General features: G+C 45.6%; 1 protein-coding gene across 1 annotated transcript in view; it reads left to right on the top strand.

Annotated features, from left to right (window-relative positions):
* Positions 1-1,609: 1,609 nt before the first annotated feature.
* Positions 1,610-27,148, top strand: part of LOC149445231 (heat shock 70 kDa protein 12A-like) — a 95,934-nt gene continuing 70,395 nt past the window's right edge. Inside the window, exon 1 of the mRNA XM_089654068.1 lies at positions 1,610-1,745. Coding sequence (XP_089510194.1) covers positions 1,718-1,745 — 28 coding nt within the window. The 5' untranslated portion in view covers positions 1,610-1,717. The remainder of the gene's footprint in view (positions 1,746-27,148) is intronic.

Raw genomic sequence — 27,148 nt, 5'->3', positions numbered from 1 at the left:
GGGAGGAACAGTGCCCCATCATTGGTGTCAGTAAGAGGAATAGTGCCATATCATTAATATCAGTAAGAGGAATAGTGTCAATGGGAGGAATAGTGTCACATCATTGGTGTCAGTGGGAGGAATAGTGCCCCATTAATGGTGTCAGTGGGGGGAAAAGTGCCCTATCATTGGTGTCAGTGAGAGGAATGGTGTCAATGGGAGGCATAGTGCCCCATCAATGGTGTCAGTGGGGGGAATAGTGCCTTATCATTGGTGTCAATGAGAGGAATAGTGCCCCATCCTTGGTGTCAGTGAGAGGAATAGTGCCCCATCCTTGGTGTAAGTGGGAGGAGTAATGTCCCATCGTTGGTGTTGGTGAGAGGAATAATGCCCCATTGTAGGTGTCAGTAGGAGGAATAGTGCCCCCATCATTGGTGTCAGTGGGAGGAATAGTGCCTCCATCAATGGTGTCATTGAAAGGAATAGTGCCCCATCATTGGTGTCAGTGGGAAGAATAGTGCCCCATCAATGATGTCAGTGGTAGGAATAGTGCCCCATCATTGGTGTCAGTGGGAAGAATAGTGCCCCATCAATGATGTCAGTGGTAGGAATAGTGCCATATCATTGGTGTCAGTGGGAGGAATAGTGCCCCATCTTGGTGTCAATGGGAGGAATAGTGCCCCCATCATTGGTGTCAGTGTGGGGAATAGTGCCCAGTCTTGATGTCAATGGGAGGAATAGTGTCCCCATCATTGGTGTCAGTGAGAGGAATAGTGCCCCATCATTGGTGACAGTGGAATGAATAGTGCCCCATCATTGGTGTCAGTGGGAGGAATAGTGCCTCCATCATTGGTGTCAGTGGGAGGAATAGTGCCCCCATCATTGGTGTCAGTGAGAGGAACAGTGCCCTCATCATTGGTGTCAGTGGGATGAACAGTGCCCCCATCATTGGTGTAAGTGGGAGGAATAGTGCCCCCATCATTGGTGTTAGTGAGAGGAATAGTGCACCCATCATTGGTGTCAGTGGGATGAATAGTGCCCCCATCAATGATGTCAGTGGAGGGAATAGTGCCCCATCTTGGTGTCAGTGGGAGGAATCGTGCCCCATTGTTGGTGTCAGTGGCAAGAACTATGCCCCACTGTTTCTGACAGTGGGGGGAATAATGTCCCAAGGACCATGTAAAGGCAAAGGGCAGCATCCGGCCCCCGGTGAGAGTAAAAAGTTTATTCTTGCTTAGATCTACTTGTCTGGTCTGCTCTCGGGGAGAATAATGTCAGTTGGGTTGATCTCCCCCCATAGCAGAGCTCCTCCATGCCTCATGTCAGTTTGGTGGCTCTTCTCTCATCTCACACAGGAGGTCTTCCCATGCCTTGTGATGTCTGTCTGGGGTCTATACCTCCTATATACAGAAAGTATGTGGCTGGCCCAGAAGCTGCAGATTGCACTGAGTGCTCTATGACCTCCCATCAGATGTATATAATGGTGTGACAGGAGTATACAGGGAGGGGGGCAGGTCCAGCACTGCAGTGTGTGCAGGATGGGGGTCCTGGGACTGGGATCAGGGGGCAGATCCAGCACTGCAGTGGGGGGAGAGGCAGGAAGGGGCGGATGCAGGCTGGGTGGGGGGTGCAGTGTGCTGGGATGAGTGCTCTGCACACACGTCACACTCTCCTCTGTGCTGCAATGGCTCTGCCTGGAGTGTGATCAGCAGCAGAATCAGCAGACGCAGCATCCAGAATGTCCATCCGAGAGGTCCAGGCTGCAGGTAGGACTCTACAGGGGCACAGCTGACATAGGGGACATCTGGGGGGCAGAGCTGTCATTGGATGGAAGAGGGAGAACATCTGGGGGTGACAGCTGTCATATCAGGATGGAATGGGGGGGGGGGGGGTACAACTGTCATATCAGGATAGAATGGGGGGGGGGTACAACTGTCATATCAGGATGGAATGGGGGGGTACAACTGTCATATCAGGATGGAATGGGGGGGGGATACAACTGTCATGTCAGGATGGAATTGGGGGATACAACTGTCATATCAGGATGGAATGGGGGATACAACTGTCATATCAGGATGGAATGGGGGGGAGGGGGGGGGGACAACTGTCTAATCAGAATGGAATGGGGGGGGGGGGGTACAATTGTCATTTCAGGATGGAATGGGGGGATACAACTGTCATATCAGGATGGAATGGGGGATACAACTGTCATATCAGGATGGATTTGGGGGGGGTCGAGGGGTACAACTGTCATATCAGGATGGAATGGGGGGGGGGTTACAATTGTCATATCAGGATGGAAGGGGGGATGCAACTGTCATATCAGGATGGAAGGGGGGATACAACTGTCATATCAAGATGGATTGGGGGGATACAGAATGGATTGGGGGGTATACAGATGTCATATCAGGATGGATTGGGGGGGGGATACAACTGTTAAATCAGGATGGATTGGGGGGGGATACAAGATGGACAGAGGGGGTACAGCTGTCAGATCAGGATGGATTTGGGGGATACAGCTGTCATATCAGGATGGAATGGGGGGGGGGGGATACAGCTGTCATATGAGGATATGGAATGGGGGGAGGGTACAGCTGTCATATCAGGATATGGAATTGGGGGGGGGGGATACAGCTGTCATATCAGGATATGGAATGGGGAGGATACAGTTGTCATATCAGGATATGGGATGGGGGGTATACAGCTGTCATATCAGGATATGGAATGGGGGGTATACAGCTGTCATATCAGGATATGGAATGGGGGGTATACAGCTGTCATATCAGGATATGGAATGGGAGGGATATAGCTGTCATATCAGGATATGGAATGGGGGGGATACAGCTGTCATATCAGGATATGGAATGGGAGGGATATAGCGGTCATATCAGGATATGGAATGGGGGGGATACAGCTGTCATATCAGGATATGGAATGGGGGGATACAGCTTTCATATCAGGATATGGAATGGGGGGATACAGTATCCCCCCATACAGCTTTCATATCAGAATATGGAATGGGAGGGATATAGCTGTCATATCAGGATAGTATAGTGGTGTATATCTGTCAAATCAAAATGGAATGGGGAGGGGGTCAGGCAGCTGTCATATAGGGTGAAATAGGGGGACAACTGCCCTATCAGGATAGAACAGGGGAAGCACAGCTATTACAGCAGGATGGGGGGCATCATACAGGGTGCAATTACAGCTGTCCTATCAGGTTGGAGTGGGGTGTCATAGCTGTCATACCACAATGGAATAGGGGGGGCACAGTTTTCATATAGGGCAGAATGAGGGTGACAACTGTCCTATCAGGATGGAATGGAGGAGACACAGTTGTCATATAGGGTGGAGTGTGGGGGGGACACAGCGGTGATATCAGGATATAATAGGGGGGACACAGCTGTGATGTGGGGAGCTGTCCAGTAATGCTGAGACTTGTAGTTCTCCTGTACCTAGACACTGGGAATTGCCCCTGCTGTCCTCTCACCCTTGTATCTTTTTGGGCATCATGCTCAGCTTCTCTGTAAGGTCATCACTATGAAGGGGGCTGTGAGTTTTGGGGGTCTTCAGGCAGTGGTATGTGCATACGCTGAGCTCTGTCATGTGACCTGCGCCCGCCATGACTCAGCAATGCAGTTTGGGGCTGCAGTTGTATTTAGTGGCTGAGAAATGTCATCTCAGCAGAGCGCAGCGGACATAACGCCGCCGAGGATCTTGTCATGGGCTGGCAGCGTTCCCCGGGGGCAGATCTGGCGGGGACAAATGTCCTCTCTGCAACATTGGAGAATGTAGGGGCCTGATGGGGTCCTATAGATCTCTGTGTATTTTCAGTATAATATCTAATGATGTATAAATGATGGTGAATTCGTCTGAAGCTGGCCACACACCTTACAATCTGATTGTGCAACCCCCTGCAGATAGTGTTAGCACCTGTCTGATTGAATACAGATGGAAGGATTGGTTAGGTGCAAGGCTGTAAATCCTATAGAGATTGTACAATCGGGTTGCAGCATGTGTGGCCGTTTGTCAGGATCTCGTATGCTGTGATTGGATGATGTATGGTTTGAGGTTATCAATGTTACACTTGCTGCACTTGTATCATTTCAAAGAGATTGTTAAAAGCCCTTAGAATGTGAAATTGGAACAATCATCAGAAGAGAAATGTGTCTCTATAGCCATTGTTTCCCTAGCTGTGGAAGGGGTGGTAAGGATTGGAGGCCCTGTAAGATATGCTGCTATACAGGGCCCCATTAAAGAGATTCACCCTCACTTCCTGTTCTGGTGACACACTTTCCACCAGATAGGAAGTGAGGGGAACTCTCCAAAGGCAACACAGACAGAGGCAAAAACTCCTATTTGAAAATAATACTGAAGCAAACCTTTTTTTCAGTTGTTTTGGAAGGCTTAAAAATACGCCGTTTAGGCTGCATTTTTATCACCCCCAATTTCCCTCCCCCCAAGCTGCAAAGGCAGCAGAGGAAATGAAAATGATCTCCCATCACGTTCAGCGAACAGTACTCCTGCTGAACGCAATCCATTCAAGTGAAGTGAACCCAGTCAAGTGAGTCGTGCTGCAACCATGTGCCCGGCAGCACCTCTGTCTGAATATGGAGCGCTTTTCAGGGGTGCAGCAATCTTGCCACAAGTCTAAACTAAGCCTAAGGAAGGGTTATAACCCCTGTCAGTTTTTTTTAGCCATCTGCATCTCATTGGGGAGATTTCCCTTCACATCCTGTCACATAACCACAACAGAAAGTGCAAGGAAATTCCTCAAAAGTGAAGGAATAGTGTCCCCATTGGAAGATTTCCTCTCTATTCCTGTTCTGGTGACAACATTTGAGATTTTCTTTTACTTTTGGTGGTAACAGTAAACATGACATAAGTAGACAGGATGATCTTCTGTAATGGGGACACAGACAGCAATAAAAACTGACAGATGTTCTAATCCCTCTCCACTATGTCCACAACTAAAAAAATAATTTTGTCTTTCACCATTTGTAATTAATATAGTGATAATTAAACTTTAACTACAGGCAAACCTTTTTTAAACATATTCTATAGAGTGGGGGAGGGATTCAAACTCCTGGCAGGTTTTTATTTCTGTCTGTGTCCCCTTTAGGGAGATTCACCCTCTCTATTTGTCCTGTTTAGTGAAATTAAATGAAAATCCCACATTTTGGGTTGTCACCAGAACAGAAATAGAGGAGAAATCTTCCAATGGGGACACCAGTTCTGGTGACAACCAGGGATTCCCTCACTTTGGAGGCATTTCTTCTCACTTCCTGTTTTGACTATGAGACAGGAAATGAAGGGAAATCTCACAACGGGGCACAGATGGCAAAAAACAAACCTGACGGGTTATAACCCTTTGTTACACTCTCCTCCAAAATTAAACCACAAATGCACTCAGAAAAATCGGGTTTACTGAGGGGTTTAGAAATAGAGGGGTAATTGGGGTACAATAGAGGGCAGAGGAGGGATAAGGGTAATAGGGGTATATAATAGACAAGGGGGTACAAGAAAAGGGCAGAGGACGGATTGGGGGACAAAGGGGGGATTGGGGGTATAGTACAGGGACAGGATAATGTACTGAGGTACAGTAGCAGGAGAGAGGGGTGCAGGTGTACAATAGAGGGGTGATCTGAGTATACTAGAGGGGCAGAAGGATTGGGGTACAATAGAGGGGCAGAGGGGTACACTAAAGGGATAGAGGGTGGTATTGGGGTATCATAGAAGATCAGGGGTGGGGGTTGGGATCAGGGTGTTAGAGAGAATAGAGTAGTTGATAAGGATATAAAAGAGAGACAGAGGGGGGATTGGGGTACAGTAGAGGCACAGAGAGAGGACTGGGGTACAGAAGAGCAATAGAGAGGGGATTGGGGTATAAGAGAGAGAGGGGACTGACATACGGTAGAGGGACAGAGGGAGAATTGGGGTACAGTAGAGAGACGAGGGATTGGGATACCGTAGAGGAATATAGAGGGGATTGGGGTACGGTAGAGGAATATAGAGGGGATTGGGGTACGGTAGAAGAATAGAGAGGGGATTGGGGTACGGTAGAGGAATAGAGAGGGGATCGGAGTACAGTAGAGAAATAGAGAGGGGATTGGGGTACAGTAGAGGGACAGAGGGTTTCGGGTACAGTAGAGGGACAGAGGGTTTCGGGTACAGTAGAGGGACAGAGGGTTTTGGGTACAGTAGATGGAAAAGGGGAGGTTGGGGTACAGTAGAGAGACACAGGAGAGATTGAGGTACAGTAGAGGAATAGAGAGGGGATTGGGTTACAGTAGAGGAATAGAGAGGGGATTGGGTTACAGTAGTGGGACAGAGGGTTTGGGGTACAGTAGAGGGATGGGGGGGGTTGGGGTACAGTAGAGAGACAGAGGGGGTATTGGGGTACAGTAGAGGAATAGAGAGGGGATTAGGGTACAGTAGAAGGACAGAGTGATTGGGGTACAATAAAAGGCAGATACACAGGAATGACGCTTGGAAGATGGACTGTTGGGTGTGCTTCCTTTGCCAGTCATGTCCTGCTGGGAGTTGTAGTCCCCAGAGGGTTCCAGTCTGGAAAGCCCTCGGTGATTGGTGGCGGGCAGATCTCTGCATTATGATAACATCAAAGCTTGCACTGCAGCAGATTGTACTCAGGTCACGGCACGCTGGCTGGCAGCACGCTGGGCGAGGAGGAAGAGGCTGCAGGCGGATAGGACGATAGGAATCGATATTATAACTCTCTGGAGATGTCATGGATATAACGTGTCCGGCTGCCTCTTCTCCTCCAGCACATGTCCTGCTGGCTGCAGGGAGTCTCCCTATTATACTGCAGTGTGCCGAGTTTGTAGCAGAGTCACGCAGCGGAGGGAGTGCTGGGGGGGTGTATTCTGCACTATGGGGGTCCCAGAACTGCAGCAGGTCTGTATGTTCCCCCAATATTCCATATTCATTATACCACACAGCATGCTTAAACACTTCATGGTCAGTTATCTGTCTGTCTCTGCCCAATTTTCTGGCAAAGCAGCAATTAGTCCCCATTTCTGGATCCACTGCCTGATCCCTGTGGTCGGCTCCCTGCGCCGTTCCTGGGACAGCCAGCAGCTGCGGGTACTAACCCCTATGTAGAATATATTCTGGGTTTACCAGGTCCCCCTCCACCAGATGGAGATCTGCCATTGGAGGGCCAATGGGAAATAATGACGTAACATCTCCACCCTTCCAATAAAGGAAAAAGTTCTTGTAACCCTTTCCATTATGGGTGATCAATGTACATTGCAGGGATTTGATCAAACCTACCATTTTCTGTTATGCAGACATAGCTGTTGGTTTCACTATGTCCTCTTTGGGACGGTCAGCCTTTGTTGTAACCACCTGGTGCACTCTCAGTGTTCTGATGAGGGAAGTTGTCGACATCCCTTTAAAAGTAGTTAAAGAGGAATTTCTCCCACCTTCCTCCATTTCATTTTTTTTCTCTCCCCTTGACTAAAGCTGAGTTGTCCTCAGTTCACATACTCACCCGCCCTAAGAACCCAGTTTTGACCTGCTGTGATCCATGTCCAGAGCTGGGACAAGGTGTGGGCGGAAGGGGCGGCTGCCCTGGGCACAATGATTTAGGCCCCTTTCACACAGGCGGACTTCACACCGCTTGTGCAGAATGGACACAGCCTGCTGTTCTCTATGGGGCGGTCAGATGTACATGGACTGCTTGTCCGTTTACATCCGCCTGTCATCTGATTCGCTAGACAGATGGGGAACGGATCCCCAGATCGGATCAGATGCAGGCAGATGCAGATGCATGGAAACATGGCCATTTACATCCACCTCTCTATAGAGAACAATGGATGGTCTGATCAGGTCCACCTGAAAAATGGACCGGTGGACCTGACCTGTATGTATGGGGGCACCTTCCTTCTTTTTCAAGGCTGACAGGAGTAGTGACAGAGACATCACTACTCCTGTCATCCCAGCTCTGGCAGCAATGAGGAGAGAAAGAGAGAGCCGGGAGGCGATGCAGGCTGTGTTCTCTCTCCCCCGCCTCCTTCCTGCAAGTGCAGCGATCCTGTATTCAGAAGCCCTTTTGTCAGTTTGGCATCTTTTTAGTGGGCGCTAGGTGACCTTGTCCTGGCACTGTCCATGTCCTGCTGCCACATGCTGGATCCTGCACTCCCTTGATGTCATTGGGATGCAGGTATCTCTTCCAGCTTCAGGCAGCTGGACCCCAACGACACAGCACCAGGAGCGGAGCATTGTCTAGGCAAGAATGGAGGATGGGGGCGGGTCAGAATACGAGTAAAGAAAAAAAAGGGGGGGGGGGTCATATTGTGGAGAGGGCAAAATAAGGTGAGCAAAGTTATTTGTCAGTGTGAAGGTCCACTTTAACTCTAAAACTGCATTCAATCATGATTGCAGGATTTTGCATGTGTTTATGAATGTTGCACTTGCATTCATTATTAATAGCACCCCAAACACAGCAAAAAACTTTTTTTTTGCACAATGCACAGCAAAATGCGCAAAGCTTGGCGCTCACAAAGGTGCATGAGCTGCGGTTGTCATGTGTAGGGCTGCCCATTGAAATGAATGGGCCACCAGCGTACCCGGTGCAACTCAGTAGCCAGTGCTGCCACTGTTGTCATATAACTGGGATTACACATGACTCGGGACTCTGACCAGCCCTGGGCTTGGACAGTTTGCGTCAAGTTAGTACGCCCAATCTTATTCACTATTTTACTTTTTTGAACGAATGTTCAGCTGAGTTTTTTCGACTCTCCTGTGGTCATACATTGTAAATGATCCCAACTGCAAGCTCCTGGAGTGTTCTGAAATACGGCACCCCCTTAGATGCGCAGTGAGATGTAACTTTCCCAAGGATAATATATCTCCTGCACACAACGTATTGCTTCACTTTAAACAGAGAATAATCCCAATAGACATGAATAGGACTACTTGCAGGGGATGCATGGAACGCCAGTGCATCCCATGCGGGCAAAGACGGCCCTTCGCAGGGATGTTCGAATAGGTACAACCGCGTGAATGAGGCCTAATGCAGTGCAAGTTGTCACATACAGAGCATGCCTAAACCCGTGCGCACTGTTGCTCCTGCATAGGTACACACCAGGACTTAGTCCCCATTTGCACTTGGGTAATTCGTCGTGCTTTGGCCATTGTGCAATAATGCATGATAAGAGGAATCCTATTATTGTCTATAGGGCCTGTTCATGCCTAAGCAACGCACTTTAGTGGAACTTTCAGTAGGGCACAAGTGCTTCTTTGGTGCGTTTTGGGCTCCATAGACTACAATAGAAGCAGATGAAAAATGCATGAAAAAACACAAAAATGCAGACATATGAGTCTAAAAGTAGCCTAAGTCATGGCCCCATAAAACCTCTATTAGTCGGGGTGATCATTGGCCAACACACCCTCCTGCACTCCTAGGCATCCCCTATGCCAGGCACATCACCTGTACCCAAAAGTGAACCATCTTGGGGGCTCATTCACTCCAGAAGATACATCTGAACATGCATGCTTTTTTTGCACGTTTCCGTTTAAGGGAAGCCCCTTTGAATTCAATAGACTGCCCTATGTGAGTGAATCATGCAAAAAAAGATGCAGGTACAATTTTTTTTAATTGCATCGCACCTAAACACAAGGTACTGCTGTTCCATGCGTTTTGCCAGTCATGAACACACATGCACTAGCTAGATGCGTGGGGTGACATTAATGGCACCCGCATGCGTCTGCAAAAGGCAGCCAATTTTTTTGGGCAGTAAAACGCACAATTTTGCATGTGTTCCTGTACCGCTCCAGGAGTGAACAAGCCCTGAAGCTAAAGCATTCAGCCTGCGTATCACAGAAGGGCACCGACCAATTTCATTGAAATGCGTTTTGCCCATCGCTACTCTCATGCTGCCTGATGGTACAGGCCGGCTTGTCTGGGGACGTTCCTGAGACGGGCGACCTTCTCCTCGTTATGAAGGTCAGTGTGGCAGCAGTACTCTACAGCTTAGACATCCTTGTAATGTGAGGATTGGAGGAAGTGATCCGTCTTCCAGGGTGACCTTCCAGAGAGATGCTGCACAGCCGGAGCCCCTCCAGACAGACCCTATAGAGGGCGGGGGCCCGGCTGGCACTATGGATGCAGCATGCTAGAGACCTCCATCACTTAAGGGGCCAGATGGCTTACATGGCGATTCTCTACAGGAACAAAGCATCTCTGCTCCTTGGGGACCTCCAAGAGCCTTCATCGATGGACTTTTGCTGCGTTTTGTTTTCCCATACAAGTCCATGGGGATAATAAACCAGCTTGAAGTAAAAAGAAACAAGAAAAAAAAAACCAGGAGATCAATGATATCTGAATGACCTCAGAAGCATCTCAAACTGATGTCACAGACACAAGCCTGTCCACATAGTCCCAGACAGAGCACACAGCAACCAATAAGAATCCTTGATTCATTGATAAACTTGCGTGGTAAAAGTTGACAGATGGAAGCAGGGGCGGACTGACCATTTGGAGACTCGGGCACTGCCCGAGGGCCCGGGGTCAGTAGGAAGCCCCATGAGATGCCCCTGGTACCTTTTTCATAGGCTTTTTTGAGTTTGGGCAAGGACAAAGGGGCCCCATGATCCCCTATTGCCCGGGGGCCCCATGAGTTGTCAGTCCGCCCCTGGTTGGAAGCCTCAATGCATTCTCCTCTTTGTAACTTTGCTACTGTCGTCAGAATCCTTTGTAACATTCTGGGTCAGTAACAAACAATTGAAGCCCGAAGATCACCATGACAGCCAGGCAGGTAGTATTTTCAGGAGAGCTCAGCAATGGCAGCCTCCTTAGCTGAGTCTTAACAGGCTTCCATCAAGCAATTTAAGCAGATGTAGACATAACTGGATGACACTGGGGGGGGGGTTAATTTACGAAAGACAAATAGACTGCGCACTCTGCAAACTGCATTTGCACTCAGCAAGTTGCTCCAGAGTTTAGTAAATGAGGTGAAACTTCACTTTGCAAAGATTACCCAATCATATGAAAGGAAAATTAAAGAAAACTAAATTTTTGCTTGCACATGATTGGATGATGGAAGTCAGCAGAGCTTCTGCTCATTTACTAAGCTCTGGAGCGACTGCACTTGAAGAGGGCATTACTGGAGATCAGGAGCTGTGTCGGCATGCCCTCAGCACAGAAACATTGGCCGCCCATGGACACATATGTGTGCTAAGTGGGTATTAAATCCCACCCTCTATTAAATCTTCTATGAGATTTTAGGTTGGGTCGCCATCTACTTTAACCCTTTAGCTCCCAGTGTTTTGATGGGGGGGGGGGGTAAGCATGTTAGGGAGACCAATCCACATCACACATGCCATACGGTTATTGGAATTGTGACGTACTTATTGCCAAAATGAAACTTCTGCAGAACTACAACTCTCTGCATGTCCTGGCCAGCCCACAGCGTCTGCAAGTGCAGCTATTACTTTAAACTTTTTTTTTTAACACTGTTAAAAGAATCAGGCCATACCTCATGCCACAGGGTTGTCCCTGCCTTGCAGTGATCTGATTGGCTGCATAATACAGTGCATCTATTTACAGCCAATTGCGGAGCGTGCCTTCGTTATGCTGTAATCAGCGTATCACAGAATCTCCATGATGACCCTCACTTTACAGACTATGTCCTGGATTTCAGTTGCTGCAGAATATAAATCAGACATGTTTAATGACTGCGTCGCTCATTAATAAAACATCTCCACCACCCCGGCGACACATGGTGTGCATGTGGCTGTATCTGCTGTATGTGTTAGAGACTCATCTGCCATGTAGGCACAACAGGCAGCTGTCTACTGGTTGCTGTGTTCAGGGGCAACCAGAAGTATTTTACAGAATGAGCGCACTGTTTCTCTTTATTCTTCTTTATCATAGGTGGCTTGTATTGCTTCCAAGGGTAGAGATGATCACGCCGTGGGTACTGATTCGGGTTACGCTAGCACAGCCTGGACCTGGCGGCAACTGACCAGAACAATTGCCGTCCTAACATGGATGGTGACAGAAATTAATTTACTGTATTTAATACTACCAGGAAGTCCAGGATCCTCTTCTAAATGCCCCATTGGAGCCCCTCAGTGGGGGATGTTATCCAATCACAAGTCTCTGCCATGCTGGAAAGGGCTGCTTGTGCAATCCACAGGACCAAAGGAGGAACCCCAACTTTCCCTTTCATACATATCCTAATTGCTGATGCACCCCCTTATCTGATCATCTTACCCCAGCTCCACCATTAGTACCAGAACAACTGCCACCCCTACATGGATGGTGACAGAAATTCATTTACTGTATTGATCACCACCAGGATGGCCAGGTCTCTGTATGCTCTTCTAAAGGCCCCCATTGCTGGTCTTCAGTAAGTGTTGTCACTCAATCACAATCCAGAGTCTCTCCCATGCTAGACGGGGCTGCCTGTGCAATACACAGGGCATAAGGGTGAATCCCAACATTCCTTTCAATACATGTTTTAACTGCTGCTGCACCCCCTTGCCCATCCAATGATCATTCTTGCCCTCTCCCCACCGTTATCACCAAAACAATACACCAGAACAATTCCCACCCAAACATGGATGGTGAAAGAAATTGATTTACTGTATTAATGACCACAAGGAAATCCAGGATTCTGGGGCCAATTGTGCTGCTCTAAATTGCTTTGAAAAGGTATTCATACCCCTTGAAATTTTCCACATTTTGTCATGTGACAACCAAAAATGTAAATGTAATTTATTGGGATTTTGTGTGATAGACCAACACAAAGCGACACATAATTGTGAAGTGGAAAGAAAATGAGAAATAGTTTTCAACATTTTTTACAAATAAATATCTGAAAGGAGTGATGTGCATTTGTATTCAGCCCCCGAGTCAAAAATTTGTAGGACCACCTTTCGCTGCAATTACAGCTGCAAGTCTTTTTGGGGATGTCTCTACCAGCTTTGCACATCTAGAGAGGGACATTTCTGCCAATTCTTCTTTGCAGAATAGCTCAAGCTGTCAGATTGGATGGAGAGCGTCTGTGAACAGCAATTTTCAAGTCTTGCCACAGATTCTCAGTTGGATTTAAATCTGGACTTTGGGTCATCCTAACACATGAATATGCTTTGAGCTAAACCATTCCATTGTAGCTCTGGCTGTATGTTTAGGATCGTTGTCCTGCTGGAAGGTGAACCTTTGCCCCAATCTCTTTTGCAGACTCTAACAGGTTTTCTTCTAAGGTTGCCCTGTATGTGGCTCCATCCATCTTCCTATCAACTCCACCAGCTTCCCTGTCCCTGCTGAAGAAAAGCATCCTCACAACATGATACTGCCACCACCATATTTCACGGTGGGGATGTTGTGTTCAGGGTAATGTGCAGTGTTCGTTTTCTACCAAAAAGTTCAATTTTGGTCTCATCTAACCAGAGCACCTTCTTCCACAGGTTTGCTGTGTCCCCCCACTTGGCTTCTCGCAAACTGCAAACGAGACTTCTTATGGCTTTCGTTCAACAATGGCTTCCTTCTTGCCACTCTTCCATAAAATCCAGATTTGTGGAGTTCACGACTAATAGTTGTCCTGTAGACAGATTCTCCCACCTCAGCTGTGGATCTCTGCAGCTCCTCCAGAGTTACCATGGGTCTCTTGGCTGCTTCTCTGATTAATGCTCTCCTTGCCCAGCCTGTCGGTTTAGGTGGACGGCCATGTCTTGGTAGGTTTTCAGTTGTGCTATACTCTTTCCATTTTCGGATGATGGATTGAACAGTGCTTCGTGAGATGTTCAAAGCTTGGGATATTTTTTTTATAATCCAACCCTGCTTTAAACTTCTCCACAACTTTATCCCTAACCTGTCTGGTGTCTTCCTTCGCCTTCATGATGCTGTGTGTTCACTAATGTTCTCTAACAAACCTCTGAGGGCTTCACAGAACAGCTATATTTATAATGAAATTAAATTACACACAGGTGGACTCTATTGACTAATTAGATGACTTTTGAAGGCAATTGGTTCCACTAGATTTTAGTTAGGGGTATAAGAGTAAAGGGGGCTGAATACAAATGCATACCACACTTTTCCGATATTTTTTTTCTTTTTCATTTTGAAAACCATTTATCATTTTCCTTCCATTTTCACAATTATTTGTCACTTTGTGTTGGTCTATCACATAAAATCCCAATAAAATACATTTACATTTTTGGTTGTAACATGACAAAATGTGGAAAATGGGTAAGAATACTTTTTGAAGGCACTGTAAATGGGCCCATTGGTGGCCCTCTATGAGTGTTGTCATCCAATCATGATCTAGAGTCTTTCCTATGCTGGAGACGGCTGCATATGCAATCCACAGGACAATCTATAGGTGATTAGAAGGATGACATCACCCAGCAAGGGATACCAATGGGGGCATTTAAAGAAGCACAGACAATGACCAATTAGGTTATTTAGGCAGACAGACCTCAGAGGATACTGGACTGCCTGGAGGTGATAAATACAGAAAATGATTTCTGTCGCCATCCAGGTCTCGGCAGCAATTGTTATGGTGATGACTGAGGAGTTTTTAGCCTCCAAAATACAATGGCTTTTGAATTTTGTGTTGTTGAAATTCTTTGACTTGCTTAAGCTTTGTGGAGCTCTCATCCTTCTAATGGTCTAGACTTCCCCAGGTATGGAAGAGAATGTTGGGGTTCCCAGTTATGTCCTGTGGATTGTACAGGCAGCACTCTCCAGCATGGAAAAGACTCTGGATGGTAATAGGGTGACATCACCCAACGAGGGTCACCAATGGAGGCATTTAGACAGACAGTCCTTGCAGAATACTGGACTGCCTGGAGGCAATAAACAGAGTAAGTTATTTTGGTGGCAGTTGTTCTGCTGATATTGGCAGAGTTTTGAGCCACCAAAATGCAATGGCCTTTGGATTTTGTGTTGTGAAATAAAATTCTTGAACTTCCTCAAGCTCCTCTTTCTAATCTTCTATAGACTTCTCCAGGAACCCTTTGAGATAACCCAGTTGAGCAATGCCTCTAGAAATTTTAATCTTGACTTCTGCCTTCAGTCCACCCTGGAATCCAGTGCGCAACCTCACCTGTACCTTCCATATATGGGAGGATACAACCTCATATCTTAATTGCTGCTGCACCCCCTCATCTGGGCATCTTGCCCCAGCTCCACCATTATCTGTAATCTAGCGCTGTCTCAGGGAGAATCCAGTTATAAAATGAAAACAATGTAGAGTGCACATGAGTGAAGACCATTGATCACTTAGAGATCTCCTCCACATTTACGTTGAGGGTCATTAATGGACACTGCCACTGATGATCAGGCAAAAAAGCACCGAAGGCTTTGTCTTTAAAGGGTACCATTACCTCCAGTCTAGTGGCTGCAGGGGGTCCCACCTCTGATACCCCCACCAATCTGCTCTATGCTGCAATAATATGATAAAATTCACATATTTTAGATCATTCCACCCAAAACAGATGCTTTGTTTTCCACCTCCTGCTCCTACAAAGCTGGCGTATTCCCAGGGACATGTCTGTCAGCCTCCCACATTCCCTGCACTTTGCTGACAGTTTGAGGGATTGTAGGTTGTCGTTGGCAGAGAACATACCGTGAGCTCCCACCATAATCCTGCAAATATTATATAACCACACAAGAGGAAACTGATCTGTCGTACTACCACCCTTTCCACACTATTCAGATTGACCCGTTTGTAAAGGAGGTCATGATCAATCCGATACCTTCTGCTTTTAGCCATTCAGACTGGTGTCATTTCACCATGGTTCTTCATTAAACAAGGAAAACGGTTTGAGGTTACCTGAATGTAACATGGGTGAAGACACCGATTTATTAGTAGTCTATGGGGTAACTTCTGTATTGATAGATGTCTTAGATGACCATGAATGAGGCTCTAAACCAGTGTTTCCCAACCAGGGTTCCTCCTGAGGTTGTTAGGGGTTGCTTGAGCAATGATGCATTATCTACACTCTTCAGGACAATCCCCCTCTTGGGAGTCAGTAGGAGAATAAGCAGTATTGGGACTTAAGGCAAAGAAAGAGCCCCAAATCCGCAACACTGGAGCAGATGCGCAAAAGGTTTGAACAGCGAACAGTCACTAAGACCCCACACGCCTATACTCACAATATCCCTGTGTACTTGGATACCTCCTTCCAATATTGACCAGACACTTCTGTGAACTTCCAGGCCAGATCTCCAGTGACCCCCCCCCCCCCCTTGAATTGGCTCCAGCTCTTTTTAGAAAGTAGGCCCCACCAGCTCTCCCTGTGCTGGGACTTCGATGAACTCTTGCAGACTTCAACTACACTGCCCAGAAGGGCAGCAGTCCTTCAGACTGGTGTTTTCCCCTCCTGGACAAGAACCCTGCTACTAAAGGCTCCAGACTACTTATGCACTCCCCAGCCACCAACTAGGCATCATCTTCCCCAGGGATTGGCTGAGACCACATAAATATTCAGGCCAAGGGTCTGCCTCTTCCAACCCACTACATTTGACAATCCACTAGCAGGAAAGGGGAAGCAGTTGGGTCTGTAGCCAGTGAGACCCAGAACAGGCAAAAATAATCACACACTGCTCCAATGATTACAGAGGAGCCAAAGAACTAAATTTACCTGAACCTCTCTAGCAGCCTATTCTAGGATGGTGCTACATAGGGGGCACTTCTAGAATGACTACTAATGTTAAAGGACACCACAATTTTACCATCTACATTTATTTTCTGCAGGTCTTATTCATTTCAAGAATAATATGAAAATTATTTTGTAGGGGCTTGGTAACCAAATGATATGCCTTAGGTGTCAAATACGTTAGGTACAACACGTTACCTAGTCTTTTTTAATAAAAACTTTCTTTGACGTATCACACTAATGTGCCATGACCTGTAAGTATCATCCTTTTGGGCAAGAGTTCCCAAAGACCTTTCAACGGTTCCTCAAAACCTTTCAAGGGTTCCTCAGAGGTAAAAAGTTTGAGAAAAGCTGCCCTAAACAAAGGCACCATGACAAGGGGTGGAGAATCCAGTGTGACAAAATTAGGTTTTTATGTGGAACACCAAAGTATATTTGAATGGGTCTCTTGGGGGTAAAATTCCACTTTAGTGTCAACAAAAAGCCAACGCGATTGATGGGGTTTAAACTCACTTGCTTCATCAGGGCTATAAAAACTATACCAAACAGTATATAAAAGCTAAACTCCAGCTTTCCTTTTAGTCTTAATTACTAACACTGGTTTCACTTCTTAGAAGCTGCAGCAAGCCAGTTAGAGCCCTCATCATTTTCTTGCTGGAGGATGCCCAGCATCATTTAGCACCTTCTTCCTCACCCCTTTCATTAGCTAGATTTCAGTTCTTTCAATCATGGAGGCTCAGCATTATATGTGGGTGTCCCCTAGAGCAGTCAGCATACTAATGCAGCCCACCTAGAAACACCTACTTATTCAGTCTAACTTCAACTCATCAAGGTTCTTTTGATATTTGCATACCTTCTCTCAAGAGTCAGCCCACTGCTTGCATCAGGTCTGAGGGCTCTTGAGAGAAGTGCAGGGTGCTGTGATGTTTTCAAAAAGCTACAGTATGTACTGCACCCTGCCAACCCCTCCCACCAGCTATAATCTGTCTGCATTGCATAGCAAAGCACAGAGATCTGGTGATGATTTCACTAGGTCTAAAGTAAAGTATGCAGTAATTGTAATCGCAACTGCCTGCCTAATTAACCTCTTACAAGCATTTCCACATCTGGCTAATACTTTTGCTACATCTCAGAATGGGGGTGCGCATACCCACGCACCAGAAACCTCTGGGAAACCCAAGTTACCTAATCATATGGATAGGATTTTTTATATACAGAGGAAACTCGAAAAATTAGAATATCGTGCAAAAGTTCATTTATTTCAGTAATGCAACTTAAAAGGTGAAACTAATATATGAGATAGACTCATTACATGCAAAGCAAGATAGTTCAAGCCATGATTTGTAATAATTGTGATGATTATGGCTTACAGCTCATGAAAACCCCAAATCCACAATCTCAGAAAATTAGAATATTACATGCAATCAATAAAACAAAGATTGTACATAGAACAATATCGGACCTCTGAAAAGTATCAGCATGCATATGTACTCAGTAGTTGGTTTGGGCCCCTTTTGCAGCAATTACTGCCTCAATGCGGCGTGGCATGGAAGCTATCATCCTATTGCACTGCTGAGGTGTTATGGAAGACCAGGATGCTTCAATAGCGGCCTTCAGCTCTTCTGCATTGTTCGGTCTCATGTCTCTCATCTTTCTCTTGGCAATGCCCCATAGATTCTCTATGGGGTTCGGGTCAGGCGAGTTTGCTGGCCAATCAAGCACAGTAATCCCACGGGAATTGAACCAGGTTTTGGTGCTTTCGGCAGTGTGGGCAGGTGCCAAGTCCTGCTGGAAAATGAAGTCAGCATCCCCATAAAGCTCGTCTGCAGAAGGAAGCATGAAGTGCTCCAAAATCTCCTGGTAGACGGCTGCGTTGACCCTGGACTTAATGAAGCACAGTGGACCAACACCAGCAGATGACATGGCTCCCCAAATCAACACAGACTGTGGAAACTTCACACTGGACTTCAAGCATCTTGCAGTGTGTGCCTCTCCATTCTTCCTCCATACTCGGGGTCCTTGGTTTCCAAGTGAGATGCAAAAGTTGCTCTCATCAGAAAAGAGGACTTTGGACCACTGAGCAACAGACCAGGTCTGTTTTTCTTTAGCCCAGGTAAGACGCTTCTGACGTTGTTTGTTGTTCAGGAGCGGCTTGACAAGAGGAATACGACATTTGAAGCCCATGTCCAGGATACGTCTGTGTGTGGTGGCTCTTGATGCACTGATTCCAGCCTCAGTCCACTCCTTGTGAAAGTCCCCAACACTTTTGAATGGCCTTTTCCTGACAATCCTCTCCAGGCTGCGGTCATCTCTGCTGCTTGTGCACTTTTTTTCTTCCACACTTTTCCCTTCCACATAACCTTCTATTAATGTGCTTTGATACAGCACTTTGGGAACATCCAACTTCTTTTGCAATTACCTTTTGAGGCTTTCCCTCCTTATGGAGGGTGTCAATGATGGTTTTCTGCATAACTGTCAGGTCAGCAGTCTTTCCCATGATTGTGATTCCTACTGAACCAGACTGAGAGACCATTTAAAGGCTCAGGAACCCTTTGCAGGTGTTTTGGCTTAATTAGCTGATTAGAGTGGGACACTTTGAGCCGAGAATATTGCACCTTTTAACAATATTCTCATTTTCTGAGATTGTGGATTTGGGGTTTTCATGAGCTGTAAGCCATAATCATCACAATTATGACAAATCACGGCTTGAACTATCTTGCTTTGCATGTAATGAGTCTATCTCATATATTAGTTTCACCTTTTAAGTTGCATTACTGAAATAAATGAACTTTTGCACAATATTCTAATTTTCCGAGTTTCACCTGAGTATCACCTTCAAGGGTCTCATATGTTGTAATGCCTGAGGATGGAGGTCTAATCAGCAATATCATAATTCACCCCAAAAGGCTTCAGAAGAAAATTAATTATCTTCATCTGACATAAAAAAAATCATAGTATAAGAACTATGTATCAATGTCTCCAAACTGGTGACTAACAACACGAAGTCTTATCAGAGATGGTAAAGGATGATATACATCTGTATCCACCCATAACTGAAAAAGGCAATACTACCCATAGGTTTCTAACTGGAAACTATTGCTGGCCACCTAACTCTAAAAGGAAGGGGAGGAATGCACTTCTAGCTCTTGTTTCTATATCTCTTGAGCTGCCCCAACCTCATAGTTAGTATTACCTTGAAGGGATGCAGTGAAAACAGAAAGGTGTTATTTAAAAATGTAATTAGCATGTAAAACACAGCACACTGTATGGAAAAAGATCCCAAAAGTACTAAAGTGCATGGACCTTATTGACTAAAATTACCACACTGACAAAATAGTATGTTTTTATATATATAATTTATTGCATTAAAATAGCACATAATAAATAGGAACTGTAAAGTCATAACAATAAAAAGGTAGGTAATAAAATCTATTAACTATCATTATTCATAATAAGGTTTTTGGTGAGAAAAAAAATCTATTATCTCTGTCTGATTCTTGATGAAGCGGGTGATGACTCCTGAAATGAGTTGGCTTCTTGTAAAAGATGCAATGGACTTTTACACTTGAAATGTCTTTTTTAAATTTAATATAGCGATCCAAATACTGCACAAACCCAGTGTTCACCTGCGGTCCATCTGAAAAGCAATGAAGCACAATCACTTCCCAGCTTCTCTATTGACTTCATAATGCCAAAACAGTTTCCAGGGGCATGTTGCTGCTGAGTTCCGCACTTCAGCAGGGCCTGGAATGCACTACATGGCATGGATATGGTATCATCACTGTACTCCTGGGGAAGATCCTCCTAAATTCTGAAAACCGACAATTCAGTTAATAAGGGCTGCGTCCTCATTGGCTGAGATAGTGTCTGTGCTGAGTGAGAATGATGGGGCCAGGACAGAATAGGGCTGGAGCAGTGGAAGTAGCCACTAAATGCTGGGGAATAGGTGGATGTTGACTGTCCTGACACTAGGGAATAGGTGGCAAATAATCGGTTAAATGCCTGGGGAAGGGGGGATGGAACCACCAAGCATCAAGAAACATAATGAGAGCACACCCATTGGCCACTAGGTAATACAGGGGCAATAATCCATTAGATTCCAATAAGTAGGGATCACAGGAATGAAAACAATAAAGTTGGGGCAAATTGAGGCATCCTGTTATCTCCATTCCATTAGCCTTTACTTCCATTTAAATACCTTCATCCTATTATGTCAATCCTGTTACCCCCCCGTTTTCTTACCCCCATCTCATTATCCCATTTGATCACCCCCACCGTCACCCTTTTCACTTCATCCTATCGCTCTCATCCCATTACCCCATTCCCTCACCTCTGTTCTCTCACCCCATCCCGTTACCCCCATTCTGTTACCTCTTTCCCATTACTCTATCCCCTTATTTCCATCCGAATACCCCCATCCCATTACCTCAATCCGGTTACCCTATTCCCAACCTCCATTTCATTACCCCCGGTCCTATTACCTGCACCCTATCGTCCTCAGTATCTCATCCTATCACCTTCATCCCGCTACCCCATTCTGTCCCCTCCATGCTGTCACCTCATACTGTTACCCGCCATTCTGATATTTCCATTCTGTTACCCCTGCTTCCTTACTTCAATCCAAATACCCCCATCCCAATACTTTAACCCTGTGACCTTGATTTCCTTACCCCCCAGCCCTTCACATCCATCCCGCTATTTGTGCCCTATCACCCCCATCTCAGTATCCCAACCCTATCTCCCTCATCTCAGTATCCCCGCCCTATCTCCCTCATCCTGTTCTCTTTTTCTATCATCTTCGTCCCTTTACCCCATTCCATCACCTTCATTCTGTCACCCAATTCTGTTACCTCCAAAACATTACCCCTGTCACCTTACTTCTATCCAAAACCTCCATCCCATAACCCCAGTCCTTTTACCCTCGTCCCCCTACCTCCTATCCTATTATCCTTGATCAATCAGTTCCATCCCGTTACCCCAGTCCTGTCACCTTCATTCTGTTACCCAAATCAGTCACCTCAATCCTGTCCCCCTATACTGTCACCCCTATTCCATTCTATTCATCCCATTGTTCCTGTCCCCTTACTTTCATCCAAATGTCCCCATTCCAATACCTCAATTCTGTTTTTTCCATCTCCTTACCCCCATCTGTTTACCACCCGCATATCACCCTCAGCCCATTACCCTTCTTCAGTCATCTTTATTCAGTTACTCTGGTCCTATCACCTTCATCCCTTTACTCCACCCTACCACCTCTATCATCTCACTCCATATTGTTATCCCTGTTCCGTTACCTCTGTCCCATTACCCCTGACCTCTTACTTCCATCCACATACCACCATCCCAATACCTCAATTCTGTTACCCTTCATTTTCTTACCCCCACCTCTTTACCACAAGCACATCACCTCCATCTCATTACCCTTGTCTAGTCACCTTCATTCTGTTACCCCTATCCTATCACCTTAAACCTAGTACCCAATTCTTTCACCTCATTTTTACTCCCATTTTGTTACCCCCATCTCATTAACCCTGTCCGATACTTCTATCCAAAAACCCCCTATCCCTTTACCTCAACCCTGTTACCCTCATTCCCATACCCCTATCCATCACCCCTCTCCTGTCATCCCGATCCTATCACCCTCATGCTGTTACCCCAACCTATCACCTCCATCCTATCACCGCATTCTGTTACCACCATCTTGCCGAGTTCATGTTATTATTTTGGGATGTATGAGATGTCCTTTGTCCTCTTTAGCATAATGCTGTGATTGCCGATTAATGGTTTCCTGGTAGGAATATTACTAATGGGCGTTTTGTTGGCAGAGTGTTATTACGGGCAGATCGCTGTATACGGCACTCAGTGATTGGTAATTACAGCACTGATTTTTATTTTCGGCCGGCCTGTGTTTTTGCTCCGACCATCAATCAGCGATTGCATAAACACAATGACGGGACACAGAGGAGATTCTCGTCTTCCTTGCCATGAAATACGTGTTTGCTCTGTTTGATGAATACTGTATATATTTTGTGCAAAACAGTTCTCATCACTTAATTTACATAATTTAGGGGTAAGCACCATTAAACGTCGTCTCTTGTGCACGCATCCTGCAGATTGCCACATACATTTCCTAACACAGTCGCACTCACTCAAGCTTTTCCCACAAATCATTTGTTGAATGCAAGCTCTTAATGTCACGCCTTACTGTGTACAGTTTTCCTGCCTGGAGATCCTGCCATTAACAGCACTTCCTGTTGCATGCTTAGTGTTGTCAGCCTTCAACAGAATGTAGCCTGCCTGTTGGGTTACTCAAACAGGCAGCCCAATGGCCAACTGCAGGACCTCACATGGCAGTCTGTCAGCACTGCTGCTAACTGAAAGACGCTTACGTGTCAATTAAAAAAAAAGAATCACATAGCTGCAAAGTAAATTCATTCCGTATGAATAGGGCAAAATTAAATGTTCTCAGGCTATATTCGCTGCAATTTGAATGTGTGAATGCAGAAAAAAAATCACATAATGGCCACTAGATGTTGCTGACTATCAAAGGAAATATGTATGCTCCTTGGCGCCAACTATGGCATAATGTGGTATTTTCCACATTCACATATTCCCCAATTGCAGAGATTATAGTCGGAGTACATTTTTTATTGCTTTATTCATACAGAACGAACTTACATGTGACGTCGATGGCCGAACAGCTATGCAAATTTTTATAAATTCACCCCTTAGCCCTATCAGTGCGAATCAGCAAGCATTGTTGCAGAAACTTTGCACCAAATACACAAAAAAAAAATGATTTCCTATAGACAACTGTATAGGCGTACCTTGGTTTATGAGTTTAATGCGTTCTGCGGGACTTTTCATATTGTGAAAAATTTGTAAGCTGAAAGGCAGTTTCCCATAGGAATGCATTGAAAACTGCCGTAATTAATCCGTTCCGGAGGTCAGAAAAAAGTAAAAAAAAAGTATTTTATCTGTTCAAAACTGTTTATAAAGTGCACTTTAAAGGCATAAACACTGTACAAGGACATGATTAAAACAAATTTGTAAATGCATTGAAAACCAATGAATCCGTTCCGGAGGTCAGAAAAAAGTAAAAAAAAGTATTTTATCTGTTCAAAACTCTTTATAAAGTGCACTTTAAAGGCATAGAACTGTACAGGGACATGATTAAAAAAAAATTTGTAAATGCATTGAAAACCATTTAATCCATTTGTATTGCGATTAAAATTTGTAAACTGAGCCATTGTTTTCAAAGAGTTTTCATTCGTAAACCAAAAATTAAGTTAACCGAGGTGTTCATAAACCGAGGTACACCTGTATATAGTAAGATGCCATTGCCAAGCATACTAAAATATACATTTTGAGTGTACATACATATTAATTCATTTTTGTCACCTTCCACTAAACCTGAGGAATAGATTTTACTTCCCCCCCAGTGTGCGCATCAACTGCCGTAACTGCACCTGCCTCACCAACTTCCACAGTGCCCTGTAATTCCCAGTCGTTCAATGTCAGACCTAAGCAATTATCTATTTCCTTTTTTCTGTTACTATTATAGTAAAGTCAAACAATTCCTAAATCTACTAAAGATATAAAGGCTGAGATGGGCCTGGTACAGGAAGTGGCTCGGGATGTCATTGCTGTGGTCGCTACAATTATTCTTCTGTAGGCGCCGAACATCAAAGCCAATATCACACCCTCTAAGGAATTGGGGAGGCCTGGCAGATGGAGCAGCAATGTCAGCTAAAGGGCTAATGTTTTCTCTGTACCCCAAAATACCCCCCTGGGAAGAGTGATCATCAGATTTGATCCTTGCTGAGCCCCCTGCAGACTGCCTCCAGGACATCTGGGCAACAAAATATTAGCCGCATATTACTTCTCTGACTAATCCAACATCACTTACGTATATAGCTCACCTACTACAAACATGTACTATGCTATATTATACAGGAGTGACATCACCGCTCTCCAGATATAAGTTATATTATACAGGAGTGACATCACCGCTCTCCAGATAGAAGTTATATTATACAGGCGTGACATCACCGCTCTCCAGATAGAAGTTATATTATACAGGCGTGACATCACCGCTCTCCAGATACAAGTTATATTATACAGGAGTGACATCACCGCTCTCCAGATACAAGTTATATTATACAGGAGTGACATCACCGCTCTCCAGATATAAGTTATATTATACAGGCGTGACATCACCGCTCTCCAGATATATGTTATATTATACAGGAGTGACATCACCGCTCTCCAGATATATGTTATATTATGCAGGAGTGACATCACCGCTCTCCAGATATAAGATATATTTGAGATATCTCCATATGCAGCTATAATGTATCCAGTAATAGTAGATCCTCGGTCTCCAGGCTGCACTACGCAGCAATCACAGCCGCTGGGCTCTGGATAATGTACAGAATATATACAGGAAATAACTGTGGGTGGAGGAGGGGAGGGTGGAGTATAAATAGAATGTGTGAGCATTGCAGGATTTCGGTGCAGCAGGTGGGATATGGTGGAGGGATGTCTACATCTGAACAATGGGGGCTCATTATAGCAGCATGGTCCTCTGTCCCCCCTGCTGTGTTCCTATTGGTCAGTTCCTGATGGAAGAAAACACAGTATTTCTGTCACTGCTTACATCCGTTCCTTTTTACCATTTCGTGAGCTCAGCTCTTTATGGATCTGATGGATCTGAGTCATTGACCTGAAATGAGGATGTAGCAAATGAAACCACATTCGTACCTGCACCATTCCAGGTTACATGAGGCCAGAGGATCAGCATGACAGCCAGGCAACTAGAATTTTCAATAAGATCCCTTATAGTTCTGGTGATCCCGCCATGATGGTCCTTTTTCAGGCACTTCCTGTCAAAGGGTGACAACACTCTGTCCCTGTTCCCCAATTGTGCTCCTGCGTTGTCACATTGGATTCTGCAACTTCAGTTGACTATTAGAACACACATTACCTTACTTACAAACATTTCCACCCCCAAGAATCCATTAGTACCATCCCCAGTCTGCCTTAGGCCTGCCAACTTACTGAAGTGGCCCACTGAAACCTGGCCTCTAATTATGAAGGATCGCCTGCCCCACCCCTGATCACGTAATGAATGTCTTATTGAGTTATGGCACATGAGCAATAACTCAGAAAAGGGTGACACTGTGTTTCCAGGATATAGCCCGGGACACAGCATCCTTAGGACTGAGGCTGAAGATGTGGGACTGTCCCGGCAAATCCAGGACAGCTGGCAGCTATGCGGTACACAGGTATGGTCCATTGTTGTCACCATTGTCAATATTGCCCTGAAAAATGCCATGCAGATATCACGGCAGTTCATGTAGATAGGAGGTAGGTGAAGAAGATCAGCAGCACTGAAAGGTCACAAAGGATAGGACTAACCTTCAGGCTACCATTATTGAGCTCTCCTAAAAGTATTAGTTGCCTGACTGTCAAGGTGATCCCCTGGCTTCAATCACTTGTCATTGACCCAGTTACACAGGTATGTCCCACTGTTGTCACCATCAGGGAATCCACCCGAGAAAGGCGATGGCTGGAGTGCATTGACCCCTAGTTCACATATCCGCGTTCCTGTGGGCCGCATTTTGCATGGACCCCTGTGCCCCGGGACACGCAGGAAAGAAGTCCCTGCTCTTCTTCTGAAAACGCAGCCCGTATGGGAACCTTGGATCCCAGTACGGTTGCATTTTCCAGTGCGGGCGGCGTGCCATTAGAACTAGTGGCACCCGCCCGAGGGTCTGCATTCTTCTGTGTGGGTGGTGCGGCTGCACAGATTTTTGTGCGGCTCTGCAGCGGCACCACCCACACAGATGTGAACCTAGCCTTAGACAAGAAGTGGCTGTAAAGGGGCTGCACGAGATCAGCAACTTGCAAATCTTACAAAGGATGGACGTATCATAGAGGCCACCATTGTTGAGCTCTCTTGAACATACCAGTTGCTTGGCTGCCAAGGTGATCCCCTGGCTTCAGCTGTTGTCATTGACTCAGTTACACAGGCATGGTCCCCCTGTTGTTACCATCAAGGAATCCACCTAAGAAAGTGATATGGAAGAAAACAAACTCTCTTGCACTCTGTGACCCAACCCGGGGTAAGTAGATGGAACCAGGACTTGAAAGTTTCTACCACCAGTGCATATGGGGTTGTGCAGCTTCAAACAAGGCTGGGGAAGCCCGACCAATACTGTGAAGCGAAAACAAAAACCGCACCAACCTTGCGCATTACCTCAGTAAGCCAAAAAGTATTAGTTACAGAAAAATACTCACAAACAATGAAGTATATCAAGTATGTAAGTCCTCAAAGGGACTAGAAATATAAGCAGCCTGCGAAAGTCCCATCATAGGGGTGGACCCTCAGGGTACAGCTGACGCGTTTCGAAGGGCTTCCCTTCTTCCTCAGGGCTTCTTTGTTCTTTGTACTTCATTGTTTGTATTATTCTGTAACTAATAAATTTTGGCTTACTGAGGTAATGCGCAAGGTTGGTGCGCTTTTTGTTTGTTT

This window comes from Staurois parvus, unplaced genomic scaffold, assembly GCF_062004578.1.
Source record: "Staurois parvus isolate SC_StPar_1 unplaced genomic scaffold, SC_StPar_1.0 ptg000737l, whole genome shotgun sequence".
Taxonomy (NCBI): domain Eukaryota; kingdom Metazoa; phylum Chordata; class Amphibia; order Anura; family Ranidae; genus Staurois; species Staurois parvus.
Note: the sequence above shows the minus strand (reverse complement) of the source record. Positions and strands in the feature narration are given on the sequence as shown.